The 15,621-nt window shown below is 43.6% G+C and overlaps 1 protein-coding gene across 5 annotated transcripts in view; it reads right to left on the bottom strand.

Moving 5' to 3' along the window:
• The window catches only part of CBLL1 (Cbl proto-oncogene like 1), a 148,748-nt gene extending 134,010 nt beyond the window's left edge, over positions 1-14,738 (bottom strand). For 3 of the 5 annotated variants that reach the window (XM_069629149.1, XM_069629151.1, XM_069629152.1), the window contains exon 1: positions 14,661-14,738. In XM_069629149.1, the coding sequence (XP_069485250.1) occupies positions 14,661-14,673 (13 nt within the window). In that variant the 5' untranslated portion in view covers positions 14,674-14,738. Of the gene's footprint in view, positions 1-14,459; positions 14,629-14,660 lie in introns of those variants that run through there. The other 2 variants (XM_069629148.1, XM_069629150.1) reach the window with 2 other exon arrangements.
• Between the last annotated feature and the right edge of the window lie 883 nt (positions 14,739-15,621).

Genomic DNA, 15,621 nt, shown 5'->3' with positions numbered 1-15,621 from the left:
ATTTGCCCAAATGCAAGCCTTTTGCACCCTGAATTGCCTGCCTTACACAGCAGTGCTGTGTTATACATAGATTCATCAACATGGACTGTGCATACGTGGCAGTATGGGGGTCTGCACAATGTATGATCTGAACCAAGGTGCACTCTTGCATTTAACTACATTGTTGGGGTAGGAAATGCGTTGCTTTTAACTAATCGCACTAAATACTCACCCGCTAACTCTGATATGAATAAAACCATACCTCTACCACACACCACAAACAGCGCACACTTCACAAAACCAACCACATCATGACTGGCTATCAACTGAAAACGCACCAACGCTCAGTGACCAGTTTCTCTGACCAACAGCCCATCAAAGCTCTCTTGCTTCTCTCAGTCTTAATCCCACTAACAACCCCCTCCAAACCGCCATCCATTGCATTGCCAGAGTGCCAAGATACCACACAAGTGGCAACAGGGCAGTGTCAGGGCCCGATAACCTAGGACAGACATTTCGCAAGGCAGACAACTATATACCCATTCGGGATCATTGGTGCATTATAGTCTGGACAGCCTTATGGTTGGAGCAAACACCAGAAAGTTATTGTGGTGTTTAAAGAGGCTTAACATTTTCTTTTTTTTTTTTTAAATGTATACTTCCACCTGAAATATGAAAGTAATGCTAATTTGCATATTCAACGCTTTGCTGATGCAGAGATGGGCTTTAAGCAATAGGTACTAGGTAGTGCCTGTGATGTGGCTCAAATGGATTATGCTACTTTCACATTTCCAGTTGAAACTTTGTTTGTAAGCCCTCTTAACCCACCATAACATTTGAGAAAAATTGCATATATATATATATACACACACACAAACGCACACAAACACACTGCCACAGGCAATTAAAAATGATGAAACGTGTTACCATAGGACAACAGCTATAAAAGAGGATATTCGATTGTGGAATTGAACAGGACACCACGATACAAAAGCAGCAACATATGTTTAATATTGGAATTGTCAGGCATAAATTAAAACCAGCCCCAAGCCACCACAAAAGTTTAAATAAAGATCATGAAAATACAATTATTTTTGGATGATAGAAACAGGGCCCATCTGTTAAGACCATAGTCCTGAAGGGGTGACCACAAGCAGGATATAAAAGCAAGTCTAAGGTATTGGGAATTAACCTGCAAGCAGGTGCTGTATCTGGGGAATGAGGGTTTTTTGTAGCATGCCAAAAAGTTGACTTCATCTGAGAAGTCAAAAACCGTTTACCCATTATATATGAACACGTATGCTTCAACCTGGATTGTATGCCTTCTTCACATGCATTCCCAAATGTACATGAGTTAAGGTCAAAAACGTATATTAGTATAGCACCAGATGGCCACAGGAGCCAAAAGTATTTAGTAATATCTGTTGGTATCATACTAACCAGTCTCTTCTAGGCTTTAAGAAGGACCCAAATAACTTCCAGAAATTTCGATCCCTGTGAAAAGCATGATACAATTCAATCACTGACAAAAGGTGGTGCTTAACACTTTGGTCTAAAACAAAAAAAACGATCTTATTTTTTACATTTGTAATGGGCACAAAGCAGCCCTTGGGCATGGTGGCACTGTTGCAGGCAGAACTTAGCTTAGTTACAAGACAAAAAAAAATGTGGCAGACTTAAGACAGGTGGTTTGTGGTTACAGAGACCCATAACAGTGGCGTTTGTGGTTACATTGAACCTTTCCAACAGTGACAATGAGGAGAGTGAATTAGACAGGGGCAGATATATACGAGAGGAGTAACATAGCAACTAGCCAGGTGATGGAGCTAGGCGGCTATAGGATGATGTGCCACTAAAGTAGAAAGGGGCGAGCGGGGATAGTTGAAGAGTGGTTTTGAGGGCTTTCCAGTAGGCAATGAGGGAGGTCTGATTCCTGAGGGTGATAGGGAGAGAGTTCCATAGTGTGGGCGCAAGGAAGGGAAAACTGGCATCTCCTGCTTTAGCACTTTTTACAGTGGGGATGATCAACTGGGTGGTGTAATTAGTTTTTAGGTCTGGCAGGGTTATTTCTGACAATTTTGTCAGAGAGGTAAGAGGGCTGTGAGCGGAGGGCACGTGTTTGTTATGGATAAAGTTTTTAAAGTGATGCGCTCTTTGACGGGAAGCCAATGGGTCTTGCGCCTGGCCTGGGAGATATGCTCTTAAATGTTAATGCCGCCCTAAGCACATTATTTTGAATAACTGTGTCTGTGCAGGTTATTGGAAGATGTACCAGCAAAGAGTATGTTGCAATAATAGAGTTTGGCCCCAATGATGGCCCTAGCTATTGGAGAGGCAATTTTGTTTAGAGAGGAATGGTTTGACTGCATTAATGAGTTTAGTTGTGAATGCCGCGTAGGAGGCAATTGCACTGACCTAGCGCGTCATGGAGAGTGTCGAGTCAAGGTAGACCCCCAGAGTCTTTACAGAGGGTGAAACAGAATTATTTTTTTTTTTTTAATTTGTTTTGGTTACATAGTAACCTTTACAAAAACAATATAAAACCAATAAGAGCAAATCTTAAAAAGAAACATGCGTAAAATGTTGGTTACATGGATCCGATTACATTCCTTATAATACATCCTAATACAACCAAAAAGTATAAATGCATTATACATATAAATGATCCATATTAAAACAGAATGAAAAAATGACAAGATGCATAAGCCTACAAAAAAATGTTGTAGCTGAACTACCTCCCTATAGTTCGCATTTAGCTTTTAGAAAATGCAGTATGGCCAGTTGAAGTTTGACCCTAGATCCATACAACATGTCTTTCCATAGGGCAACCAGATCCACATTCTCTGGGTTGGGCACATATTTAATGAAGTAATCAATGTGTGCCGATCTTAAACCCAAGCAGTGTGTCAATAGGTGTTGTAAGGTTACTGCTCCAATGTCGGAATCACAAAATAGACATTTAACCATTCGCGGAGGCAAGGTTTGCCTTATAGTCATAATCTCACCTGTATTAAGGACATTAAAACAAAAGCGCATAACGAAACAAATTATTGTACTGTTTATTCAGTTTACTGAGAGTTTCCCTGGTGCCAACAATGAGGATTTCTGTTTTATCCCCAATGAGGCATAGTCCATTTGCTGCCTTCCACGCTTGGATGGTGGAGTAGACCAGATGCAGCGTCATGTTCGTATGAGCCAGACAGAGGATGGAGGACCTGTGCGTCGTCAGCATAGTTCGTGTAAGCTATGCCGCAAGCGTCAAGTTTGTTAAAAAAGCAGTTAGGTGAACAAGTTGTAAGTGAAGTGCAGGAGCCTTGGGGGACCCCACAGTGGATGGTGGTAGGAGTTGCACCAGCCTGGTCTGAGAATACTTTCATGGCTCTCCCTTCTAGGAAGGATGTGACCCAGGTACTGGCTTGGGGGCGGAGGGGTGAATTGTGCCGACTTAGTGAGGTGACTGCAGAGGATCTTGTTGTCAATGAGATTGAACGCTGCAGATAGGTCAAGAAGGATAAGTGTGGGTTTGCATTCGTCCATTATCTCAGCCAGTAGGGCAATTTCAGTCCTGTGACCCGGGCGAAAGCCTGATTGTCTCTTGCCTAAAATGCAATTGGATTCAAGGAAGAGCTGGATTTAGGTATAGGCTGCTTTATCCAATGTAAAGTGGCAATGGGAAGGTAGTTAGGGGAGGCAGGGTCTAAGGTTGGCTTTTTTAAGAGCGGGCGAAAACAAGCTTCTTTTTGGCAGGGTGGGACGATGCCTGCGGCAAAGGAGGCATTAATGAATGCTGTCAGAACTGTAAAACAAGAGAAATCCAACAATGCTAACTGAAAGAAATGACCCCATCATATCATAATTGGTAAAAATCAAGCAATCGCCAGCAATTCGATTTATATACAGTGGGAACTGGAAGACTACTGTAGTGCGACAAGCATGTACATATGCAGTAATGTGAACATGAAACTCAAGAAAGCAGATTGGGAGACGAGATGTAAATAATTATGGCTATTACACTATGCTTACGACGTAGGTCAAGGGTCTGTAACCTTTAGCTCACCAGGAGCTTTGTACTACAATTCTAATCAGCCCTACAGCATAGTCAATGTTGAGGGAATCTTAGTGCAAAAGCAGCCAGGCCACAGATACATAACGTTAGGATAAACTCTTTAGACAGTAAAAGAACACAGTGGCTTCGCACTTGAGATCAACAATGGCAAAAAGAAATATAGAAACCCCTCATATTGGTCATTTCTTGCACAACTATAAAAAAAAACATTGTTACGTATATATGTACAAAGTTAACAGAAATCTAGGTAATTACAAAACGGCATTGAAGGTAACTAAGAATTTGACATACATCCAGCAGACGCCGAACATAATGTAAATATACTCACAGAAGACTAAGAGGGAACCTGCACGCATCTGAATGATGAAGTGTGCAAGCGGCATCAAATGCTTGCACAGACCCATTAGCCCATTGACACACAATCAAATTAACTTCTGTGCAAGACCTGGCAAATTCATGCCTTGAATCACTAATCTCAAAACCTTGACAAGCTTACAGAACTCAGGGGTCTTTTTCTCTGTCAATTCAGATTGCAAAGAGGCTCTGAGGGATTGTCCACTCGTTATCTTTTCTCCCCCCCCATTCTAAGATCTGAACATTTGTTGTCACCTTTGGCCCACATGCCTTTTGAATCTGATCACAGCAGCCTTCAACTGTTATACTTTAAGATGTATTGTCCCCATCAGCCTCTGAACCATTCGCTGTCTTTCACAGAGTCTTGCAGATCAACCCTTTCACTCAAGAGTCTTGCAAAGCTCTTCAGAATTGATGTCAAGATACCTCTGCAATCCTACATGGACAGAAAAAAAGATGTACATTCTTCGGACAGGCTCTTGACCAATAGCAGCCTTTCCTGGGTGAAGCACTTGATAATATCAAAAACCCACCAGATTGCGGCTTGCATTTTCAAAAACGTTCTAAAGAATGTAATACCCATTAACTAAGCAACAAAGAAGTCTCAGTGGACATTCAACAGCATGTCCCCTGGAATGTAGCTTAAGTGGCCTCAGAAATTGGATTTCAGGAAACACTACTGTATGTATGCTCTTAGACCAACACCTTGCGTGGTCAGCTAGGTCTGCCCAACATATTTGGCCGGGCCATGCTAAGGTTCAACCCCTGTGGCAAAGGGAGCCTGTTGCTTTGTGTGGAAACATAACAGGGACAGCTGCACACAACAGATTGCAGACATCCTAGCAGGAAGAAGTTTACTTTTTCTCCTTGAAAGCGATACAGCATGGCGGTTTATGACGCACGCAGGTTTTGCTCCATATTGCTTACTACTGCTCATAACGTTTGTGATATTTCAGCATTGCAGTGTCACTTCTGAAAGCTAATTTTACTTTTTCCCCATACAGAGCGGGAATCATGCCTGATACAAGAGTGCATGCATATATGGCCCGTTTTTTTATTAGGACTGGTTTGCATCCCACAAAATGAAAAGCGATGCAGTTGAGCTGTAGATCAGGGGCATCATAAGTAAATTATATGTAGTAAGTAATATGGATTACAGTTGCATTTTTCTTTCCCCGTGAAACTGTAAACATGTTCTTTACAAAGTTAGGATTGTATCTGGCAAGGTTGCATAGCTCAGGCCCACATTGTAACATTCTGAGAAATTTTGCAGGGCTGAATATATATCACAATGTACATTTCAGATTACGTCACTGAAGATTTCGGAACACTGGATATCTTCCATAATTCATATCTAATCAATGAGTGTGTTTAATGTGCAATACAGTGGATATGATTACATGCCTCATTTATAGACTTCGGGCTACCGAGTTTAGATCGTTTTGGTGCCTTCACAAGTGTTTATGTAAAATCATAGCTTGAAAGGGTCAGGAGTTAAGTTTACAGAGCAAGCAGGGCATATTTTTAATTTATGTACAGGAAAGAGCACGTTAATGTTTGCTTAGTTTACTACCAACAGGAAGAAGAACAATTTAAGAAAAAATAAATAAAAATAAAGGCTGCTGCACTTCGTGCCAAAACAGAAGGATGGCGAAGAAGAGGAGAGCAATTGATGGAGCTAGAGATTCAAAGTTGAACAAAAGAAAGGAGGACAAAACCTAAAGCAAAGAAACTTAACTAATCCTTCCGAACCACACCACACACTGCTACAATTCCACCCAACCCAAACTCATCCCTATAACAATCCAGGATACACCCAATACTACCACCATATCCGGAGCTTTGATCAACGCTAGATCGCTAGTGGCCCACGCCACAGAAATAGCAGACACCTTATCATCAACCAACCTCGACCTCCTGCACTTTCAATAGCCATTCCAGAAAGTTACCAAATAATCTGAATGGACAGGCCCAACAACAGAGGAGGTGACCTAGCCATTCTACTAAAACAAACCTCGAGCTAAGACCACTGCCTCAAGCACCTCTCAAATCATGCGAGCGCCTAGTAGCCAAATTGCCTATCTCCAACTGTCGCACCTTAACCATTTATCTAATATATAGGCCACCTGGCCCCATTGGCTCATTCGCAGCAGACCTATACAGCCTCCTAGCCAACAACATAAAAGACACCTCCAAAATATTTTATTGCTAGGCGACTTGAACCTTGGGTTAAATGACCCCGACGACAAACTAGCACAAGCCATAGCTAACATGCTAGATGAACACGGCTTAATCCAAAGAGTGCTTACCCCCACCGATAATAAAAGGTAGGACCTTGGACCAGATCGCCACCCTGAACTGCGACATCGTCATCACCAAAACCGCTCCCCAACACTGGACAGACCATCACTTCATTGACTTCACCTTATCTCTCAATAAAGAAGTCAACAAGAAAAAAATGAAAATCATGCCACCACCACTGCCCACTAGAGCAAAAAAAATATATAACCCCCCCCCCCCCCGACAACCTCCTACCACTGCCAACCCTCAATGCTCTTCCCGACAACCTAAATCCAGAGTGTCTAGTAGAAAACTATAACAATGCCATAAAGAAAGGACTAGACACCATCGTCCCTCTTAAACTACAAAAAAACAACAAGCCCACTTGAACACCTGGTTCACCCCACATCTGAAAGAACTTAGATTGCACAAAAGGAAACTTGAAACCCAATGGCGTAATTCCCCTACAGAAGAAAACAAATCACAACTTAAACTTTTTGCAAACAACTACCAAAACAAATCTTTTCAATGAAAGAATCGAAAAATCTAGCTCTAACACCAGAGAACTATTTGCCATATGGTGCACCAGTGTCCAAAACACCCTAACCAATAAAATCAAAATTCTCCAAACTAAAATTGCACAAAAAAATAAAAAAATAAAATAAAAAAAAGGACTCCCTCACCACTAATGAAGCAACTCCCAGCAACCACACCAAAACTACAAACAACCCTCCAGGCCAGCATCTCTTCAGGTTCACCAAAATATCTATCCCAGAAAGAGTTATAGTCTCACTTAAATCATCTAACTGCAAAGGCGACAACTGCCCTCCCCAGATAATCAAGGATGCTGCTAGGGACCTAGCCCCCTTTATAACCAAACTGATCAACGCATCCTTCTCTTCCAACACCATACCAAGCCACCTCAAAGAATCTTGGGTCCTGCCTCTCCTCAAGAAGCAAACCCTAGACCCTGCCACTCCCACCAATTACAGGCCCATCACCACGGTGCCGTTCCTGCTAAAGATAATTGACAGAGTAGCATACCTGCAAATTCAGCAATATCTTGAAACTCACAACTATTAGGCACCCGCAAATCGGGCTTCAGACCGCAGCACGGTGCTGAGACAGCCCCAATCGATCTTAAAACCCAGATCAATGAGATTAACGACAAAGGGAACACCGCCATGTTACTCCTCCTCGACCTGTCGGCAGTGTTCAAGCTGGTGGATCACGCAGTCCTGTGTGAACACCTGGCCTCAGCTGCCCACTTCTCGAAAGAGGCCATAGCCTGTATCCAATCATTCCTGGACAATTGAACCATGAGGGTCGTCTCTACCCTAGCCTCAGCAGACCCCATCAAAATAACCTGCGGGGTACCCCAGGGCTCCTGCGTCTCTCCCACCCTCTACAACATCTTTACCAAGCCCCTATTTGACAAGTTGGGCAGACTGGGTGTCTGTCTCATATACTAATTATGCAGATGACACCCAGATCCTCATACCCCTTCTGGGCAACTTCGACTCAGATACGGCCTTGGTAAACAAAATATATCTCATTATTCAGGCATGCATGGCCACACACGGCTTATGCCCGAATGAGAAAACCGAAATCCTGCTCCTCGGATCCAACACTAATCTAAAAAAGCTCAGCTCCAACTGTAAGGCCTTCAACATTGATGGCAACACCATCACAGTGGCCAAAACAGTGAAAACGCAACCATGTCAATAAAAAACAAGTCAACTCTCTAGCATCCTCTACCGCTTACACATGCAAGCTAATCAGGGCAAGTAGAGCTTTACTCTACTTAACCTAGCTGCATCATCATTGCCAATGCCCTAATACTATCCAGACTTTTATTGTAATGCCATGTACCTAGGAGCCAACAAATACATTACCAACAAACATTACCAACAAACTACAGACACTACAAAATAACACTCTTAGAACAGCCCTTAATCTACCCTCAAAGGAACACATTTCCAACAAAAGGAGAGAACACAAATGGCTCAAAATCTCTGACCGCATCTCTCTCAAAACGGCATCACTCACTTTCAAATGCTTAAACAGCGCAGCCCCCCCTATCTCGCATCCAGAATAAAGAAAAAAAACTCCACCCGCCTCACCAGAACGATTAACTCCTACTGCCTGCAGGTACCCAACTTCAGACAAAAGAAAACCGGCGGCAGTAGCTTCCCTGTTTTGGCAGCCCAACATTGGAACGCCCTCCCACTCAACATTAGGACAGACCAATCCTACTACAGCTACAGGCGAAACACCCTCAACTGGTTGCGGTCCAATGATCCCCATGACTAACCCTGCCATCTCACCCGCCCATGCCTTTGCTCAAACCTGAATGCTATGCACAGCATTAAATTTGTAAATATGTAAGTGCAACCGAACTGTCTATGTACAGCACCAAATATGTAAATATGTAAGCAATTTATTTACAGGTATATATGCACATTCCACGCAATGTAATGCTATGCTTCTCTTTCTTGTGTGCCTTATCCTGCAACTAAGTTTTTATGTAATCCTGCCTTCCTGCTCTCTGTTGCGCCCCGTTACCTCTGGGTTTTGCGCGCCATACTAAATAAATAAACAAACAAACTCCAAAAGTGTCAGCAAGCCCCCTCATCCAGAGTAAAACAAAGACATCAAATCATTAATGAGATGAGACCTGCACCCCACCCCTCAAGCACAGCACCAATCACAACTAAAATGTGTTTGCAGAGCCATCACCAAACACTTCCAACATACCCATCAAATATACAGCAGGCTTTCAACCAACACAGCTGTACGTAAACGAAGAAATCGAACCCCTGGTTACAACCACCCCGATGAACAGATTTAAAGCACTATCTGAACCACAAAAATAAAACACACGCAGTGAAGCTCAGACAACAAAGCTGGTCCACCAATGGACCCCTGGCCCCAGATATCTACGAAGTAACTCCCACAAAGTAGCAATGGAACAGCATTTCGTCAAACTGAAACTGGTCTCTTGAAGCTGCAATCATAGCCAAATCATGACTGACTGTCCCAACACTGCAAAAAATAAAAAATAAATAAAACGCCCCCTGCTGGAGGCCCCTCGAATTATGACCACTCAAGCATACCGTACGCAGAAAAAAGTATATATAGCGCTAAGGACACAGACAAATTTTACACTTGTAGAGTAATCAACCACATAATCACTCAAGTCGGTTTTAAACTTCCAAGGGACACCACAGAACACTGGTACCCATGTGGGAAGATGTCACAATATCAAGAAATGATAACACTACCTTACTCTAGACAGCTCAATGGTTTTTGACAGTACATTACCGCATAACCCCTCCCCCCCCCCTTAACTTTGGAGGAGATCCTTCCTAATAAACACGGGCATTTATTGCATTTCTGCACATGTACTTACTTAGCAAGTCGTAACGCCTGGCCCACTCCACGTCTGCCCAGAGCGGAACCTTACCACGCACCCGTCAGTGCACTCACACCCCTTCACACAGACGGCTAGGACCCTGGGTTCACGACATGCGGCCACTGCCAATTGTCAGATACCTTATTTTCACTATCATAGTATGACTCACCCTCACCACATCCTTTTGTTCCCCTACCTCCAGCACTGCTAAAATCTATCCACATCACTCCACCTCACACTCTCGCACCATGCTCGTCAGCAACCCATATCTCAATGGCCCTGCCTTATGTATCCAACACTTCGCCACTAAACCCACACCGAATCAACCTTGCTCGCTCAAAGTTAGGAATCTCCGACTTGGATCCAGACTGCCTCGTGCCCCTGGCACTCAGCGCTTCCACACCACTACTACCTTCCCCATTACACAGAAGACACCACCCTCCCACAGCACAATCTCCACCAAAGAACTCAAGGGTGCCCTCATTAATGCCAGATCTATCACGGCCCACGCACTGGATATCTCTGACCTTATCACTGCTCAAAACCTTGATTTTGTGGCCATCACTGAAACTTGGTTACACGCAGCCTCGGGCCCACTTCTTGCCCCCGCCATCCCCAGTGGATACTCGCTTATTAGAGCAGACCGACAACCACCTTCCAAAGGAGGTGGAGTCGCATTCATACATAGAAATAACATTACACTCAGAACTATCCCTAACACTGAGCTTAGCTCGGCAGAATCCCTCTCTGTGAAACTTACCCTTTCCCCGACCAACACTGCTACTCTCCACCTCATCTATAGACCGCCAGGACTTCTTGGCTCCTTCACAGATGAGATCAAAGCCATACTGACTGTTAATACCAAACCCAACTCTCAATTACTGCTTCTAGGCGACCTTAACCTTGGCCTATCCAACACCATGGACCACCTGGCATCTGAGGTCGCTACCACACTAGCTAATTTAGGCTTCCAGCAATGTATAGACAAACCCACCCACATCAAGGGCAGAACACTTGATTGAATCACCGATCTCAATTGTAACACCACCATAAGTGCCAATTATGCCTGCGCCTGGTCTGACCATCACACCATGATCTTCCAGATACCAGCGACCAACCCACACCATTCCTACGATAGCGCCTGCTGTCCCCACAAGGAACAAAAAAAAGACATTACCAGGGATAAACTACTCCCTCTAATCCTTCCCATCTTAAATGACTGCGTGTCCCATTACAACGACCCCACAGTCTTAGTAGATATCTTCAATCAAACATTGCTTAAAGCCATTGACAATATAGCACCACTCAAACTACGGAAAGCTAAACAAGCCCACCTGAACTCCTGGTTCACCCCGCAGTTACGAACCTTACGTAAAGAAAAGCGTACAGATGAATCACTTTGGAAGAGCCACCCATGTGACTCGAACAAAGATCGCCTCATTATCACCACCCACAACTACAAGGCTGCAATCCTTCAAGCCAAAAAGGAGACTTACAATGTACGCATCTCCCAAGCGAAATCCAACACGAAGGAGCTATTTAAAATCCTTAAAGAATTAGAATCCCCCTCCCCTGCTCCTGACACTTGCATTAAAGACAGCAAGTGGTGCAACAACATCCAAAACGCCCTCCTCAATAAAATCACCACCCTTCAAGCAAAAATTAACACCAAACAAACCACCTTACTCACCAACCCCCCTACTAAACCTCCCATAACCTCCATGACCTTTTCTCACACCCCATTTAGCTTTACCCCACTCACCATCCTCGAGGTCGAAAACATCATTCGCAACTTAAAACCATCTAACTGCCAAGGCACTCTTGCCCAGCCCCTATTATTAAGGAAGCAGCACATGACCTTGCTCCTTTTATAACTACCTTCATTAACTCCTCATTCTTAACTGGAACGGTACCCAATAATTTAAAGGACGCATGGGTGATCCCTCTCCTTAAAAAACCGACTCTAGACCCTGAAACACCAACCAACTACAGACCTATCACTACTGTACCGTTCTTACTCAAAATACTTGATAGAGCAGCATACCTGCAGATTCAGAACTACTTGGAAACTAAACCTCCATGGCTCAAGACAATCGGGCTTCAGACCTAAGCACGGGACTGAAACGGCTCTTTTAGACCTCAAAACCCAAATCGAGGATATTAAAGACAACGGTAAATTGGCCCTTCTACTGGACCTATCCGCGGCCTTCGATTTGGTCAATCACCAAATATTATGCCGACATCTGAAGTCCGCTGCCGACTTTTCAGACAATGCATCCAATTGGATCAGGTCATTCCTTGACAATAGGCACATGAGAGTTTTCTCGCCGACCTCATCGGAAGATCCCACACCAGTCCCCTGCGGAGTCCCTCCCCAACTCTCTACAATGTCTTCACCAAACCACTATTTGATGTGCTTGACTATCTGGGCGTCACCTACACAAATTATGCCGATGACACCCAGATACTCATACCCATCACTGGTGACTACATTGCTGACTCCAAAGCCCTCAATGACATCTACCTTGTCATCCAAGCTTGACAAGACTAAGCTTCTCATCAACCTTCTCCACAACCAATACCAATTAGAAAGACTGTAGCAAATTAAAAGAAACCTTGTAAACCACCAGCAAAGAACATAACCACCCAACAAACTCAATTCATCCACCAGATGCTAACCATCACATATGGCTCAACAAAACCTTCTGCCCACACCAAAACCCATCACAACTCGAAACCCCTCGAATAAACGTGCAAATACGCCCACTAGCCAAACCATCCCGATGAGCCATGTACTTGAGGTCTCCAATCTGTTAAAATGCCTCAGTTATAGAAAGTCATCTATAAGCTCAACAGCACCAAGTTCATCTTGCCCGTCCCATTGGTAAATTATCTTCACCCTGCCGCATGATACAAATGATCCCACCCTTTCATAAACCCCCTCATTTAAAACATGCTCAACTGCCCTTCTTCCCCACCCCTGTCTTTTTCCCCCATCCACTATTTGTCTGCATTTTGACCAGAGCACAAGGAATGGTGCCATGACATAGGCAGGTCACAACTTAACCCAAAAATAGCGAACAGACCTTTTGTTATAAAGCACGAGTAATTGAAATATATCATATCAATTACTCATGCTTTATTTTATTTAATGTGTTATAGTTTAAAAAAAACTTCACATAATTAAAACACAACAAAATCATACAAATTACTTTTTTACATCCATTTACATATATAGCTAAAAAAAAAAATACTTTCCGGGCGTGGAAGTTAAATCATTTAACATTCTTCATTGATTTTATCTACTCCAACTTTCCCTAGTTTGTCACATAATAATGCTCTTTATCATGCATATTTCAGGCTCTTGCTAACCGGTGTTATACCTCCTTCTCGATTACCACCCAAACCCTGTACAATGCGAGCTGTAAGCCTTTACAAGGTGTAATACATTGATGCCAAACATCCCAGTCTTTAATGTAATCCAAGTTATAAATACATTTTCCATAATGTTTTATACAGGACTTACTATGCTGCGGACACTCCGTTAGGACGTGTTTCGCAGATTCGCTTTGTCCTTCTTACACATTTTACAGAAACGCTCCTAAGGAATCCTGTTCTCAATCCCACTACTGGCCAATAACGGTGGATGGTCAATCCTAAATAGGAGTGTACACCGCCTTAGTTTAACAAAAAGACGGAGATTTAAGAGACACCAAAAATTCTTAAAGGTAAAAAGCCCATAATGCACACATTTGTACTTTTTCAAGGATCCAAGGTACTCAAAAAGGTAAGTTCGCTATATTTGGGTTAAGTTGTTTATGACATGAAATTGCAGTTTAACATAATTTCCACTTTTGACAAACGATACTTAAAGAGAGGGGAGAACTGCCGCAAAAACCCAAAATTCCAATTAAAAAGGGAGAGACCAGTTTGCATCCTAGGTATTGGATGCACGTTCTATTAACGTAACACCGACACAAGGGGTGATCCCTGGTTACCAAGATCTGAGTCTAGCTCCTGCTCATTTGTTTTGATCCATGAAGTGCACAGTGCAAAATGTCAGCACAAAAACAAAAAAAACAGGAAGAGAGAGTGGCTAATGACTAAAACGCCAACACAGAAAACGATACAGGCATGAACGAGGGAGCCAACGGTGCTCGGCAATCTTGCAATCACAGCGCAGCAAGTAGATAGTGGGGCGGGGTCACTACGTAGTTCAAGTCGGGTCTGTCAACACAAATGTTGGGAAGCGAGTCTGGGGGAGCCGCGTCCGGCAAAATGGGTGATCTTCAGATCGGAGAGAAGACAGGCTCACCATCACGATATTATCAATCTACAGTACGTAGGCTCATATCCTGCACCTACAGTGGTCCTTGAGCATCCGCTGTGATTAGATGCGGCCCATTTACAAGGTGAAAGTTCTGCAGTTTGGGAGGGACAGCATGTCTGTGAACAGCCATATTCCACTACAGAACTGTCAGTGGGGTCACCTATAAGGATCCCGCACCCGAAAAGCAAGCGGAGCACATTACATCCCGCAGCACCCCATTGCCCGCCCCCACTTACCATTGTGGTCCATGATTCGAAGCACTGTACTCTGGGAGCGGAACTGGCAAAGCTTTTGGGCACAGGAAGTGACGTCGACTGTACGTAACCGAGTTATGGAAAACAAAAAGAGACTACGTTTGACAATGTCTACGATAAGGATTATTAGAGCTCTGTGATTGTAAAATGGTTATATGGCCAATGCGAACACAGAGTCATTTTCCACACACGTCGTTTTAGTCAGATACAGAAATCAAAGTGTTATCAAAGACATATAATAAGAATGAAGTCATCGACATTAATGGAAAATGTGGCGCCATGTTGGGTTTGTAACCGTAATTATCCATTCCGATCTGGCAGACACGACTCCAGTCCTTACTTTACATTCAGTGTCTTGTTGCCTTGGCGTTCCCCATAAACACAGAACTACAGTCCCACTCCCAGAATACAAAGTTACTACCAGGACTGAACTGGGGTTGATAGTAGTTCCCATCCGAGAAACGGACCATCGGTTACTAGTGCCATTTCTCAGCTGGGAAATAGCTGCTTCAGTGTGAGTGGGCTAGTTCCCATTAGATAAATTGCCCTTTTTTTGCCCCCAGTGGCCAAGTCCTGCATAGCCTACTCACACTGAGAAGGGTAGTTCCCATTAGAGAAATTGCCCTTTTTGCTCCCTTAGTGGCCAAGTCCTGCATAATAATGGTAACTAGCCTACTCACATTGAAAATGCCAGTTCCCAGTAGATGAGGGGACCTTTCTGCTTCTGCAGGTCGGAGGGACGTTTCTCTAATGGGAAATAGGTCAGAGGGCCGATTCTACTTCCTATCCGAGAAACAGACTGTCAGTTCCTAGGGCAATTTCTCAGATGAGAAATAGCTGCTTCAGTGTGAGTGGGCTGGTTCTCATCAGACAAATGGCCCTTTTTTGCCCCTAGTAGCAAAGTCCCGCATAATAATGGGAACTAGCCTACTCACACTGAGAA

Source organism: Ambystoma mexicanum, chromosome 12 (genome assembly GCF_040938575.1).
Source record: "Ambystoma mexicanum isolate Mex_15411 chromosome 12, UKY_AmexF1_1, whole genome shotgun sequence".
In the NCBI taxonomy this organism is placed as follows: domain Eukaryota; kingdom Metazoa; phylum Chordata; class Amphibia; order Caudata; family Ambystomatidae; genus Ambystoma; species Ambystoma mexicanum.
This window is presented reverse-complemented; position numbering and strand designations above follow the sequence as displayed.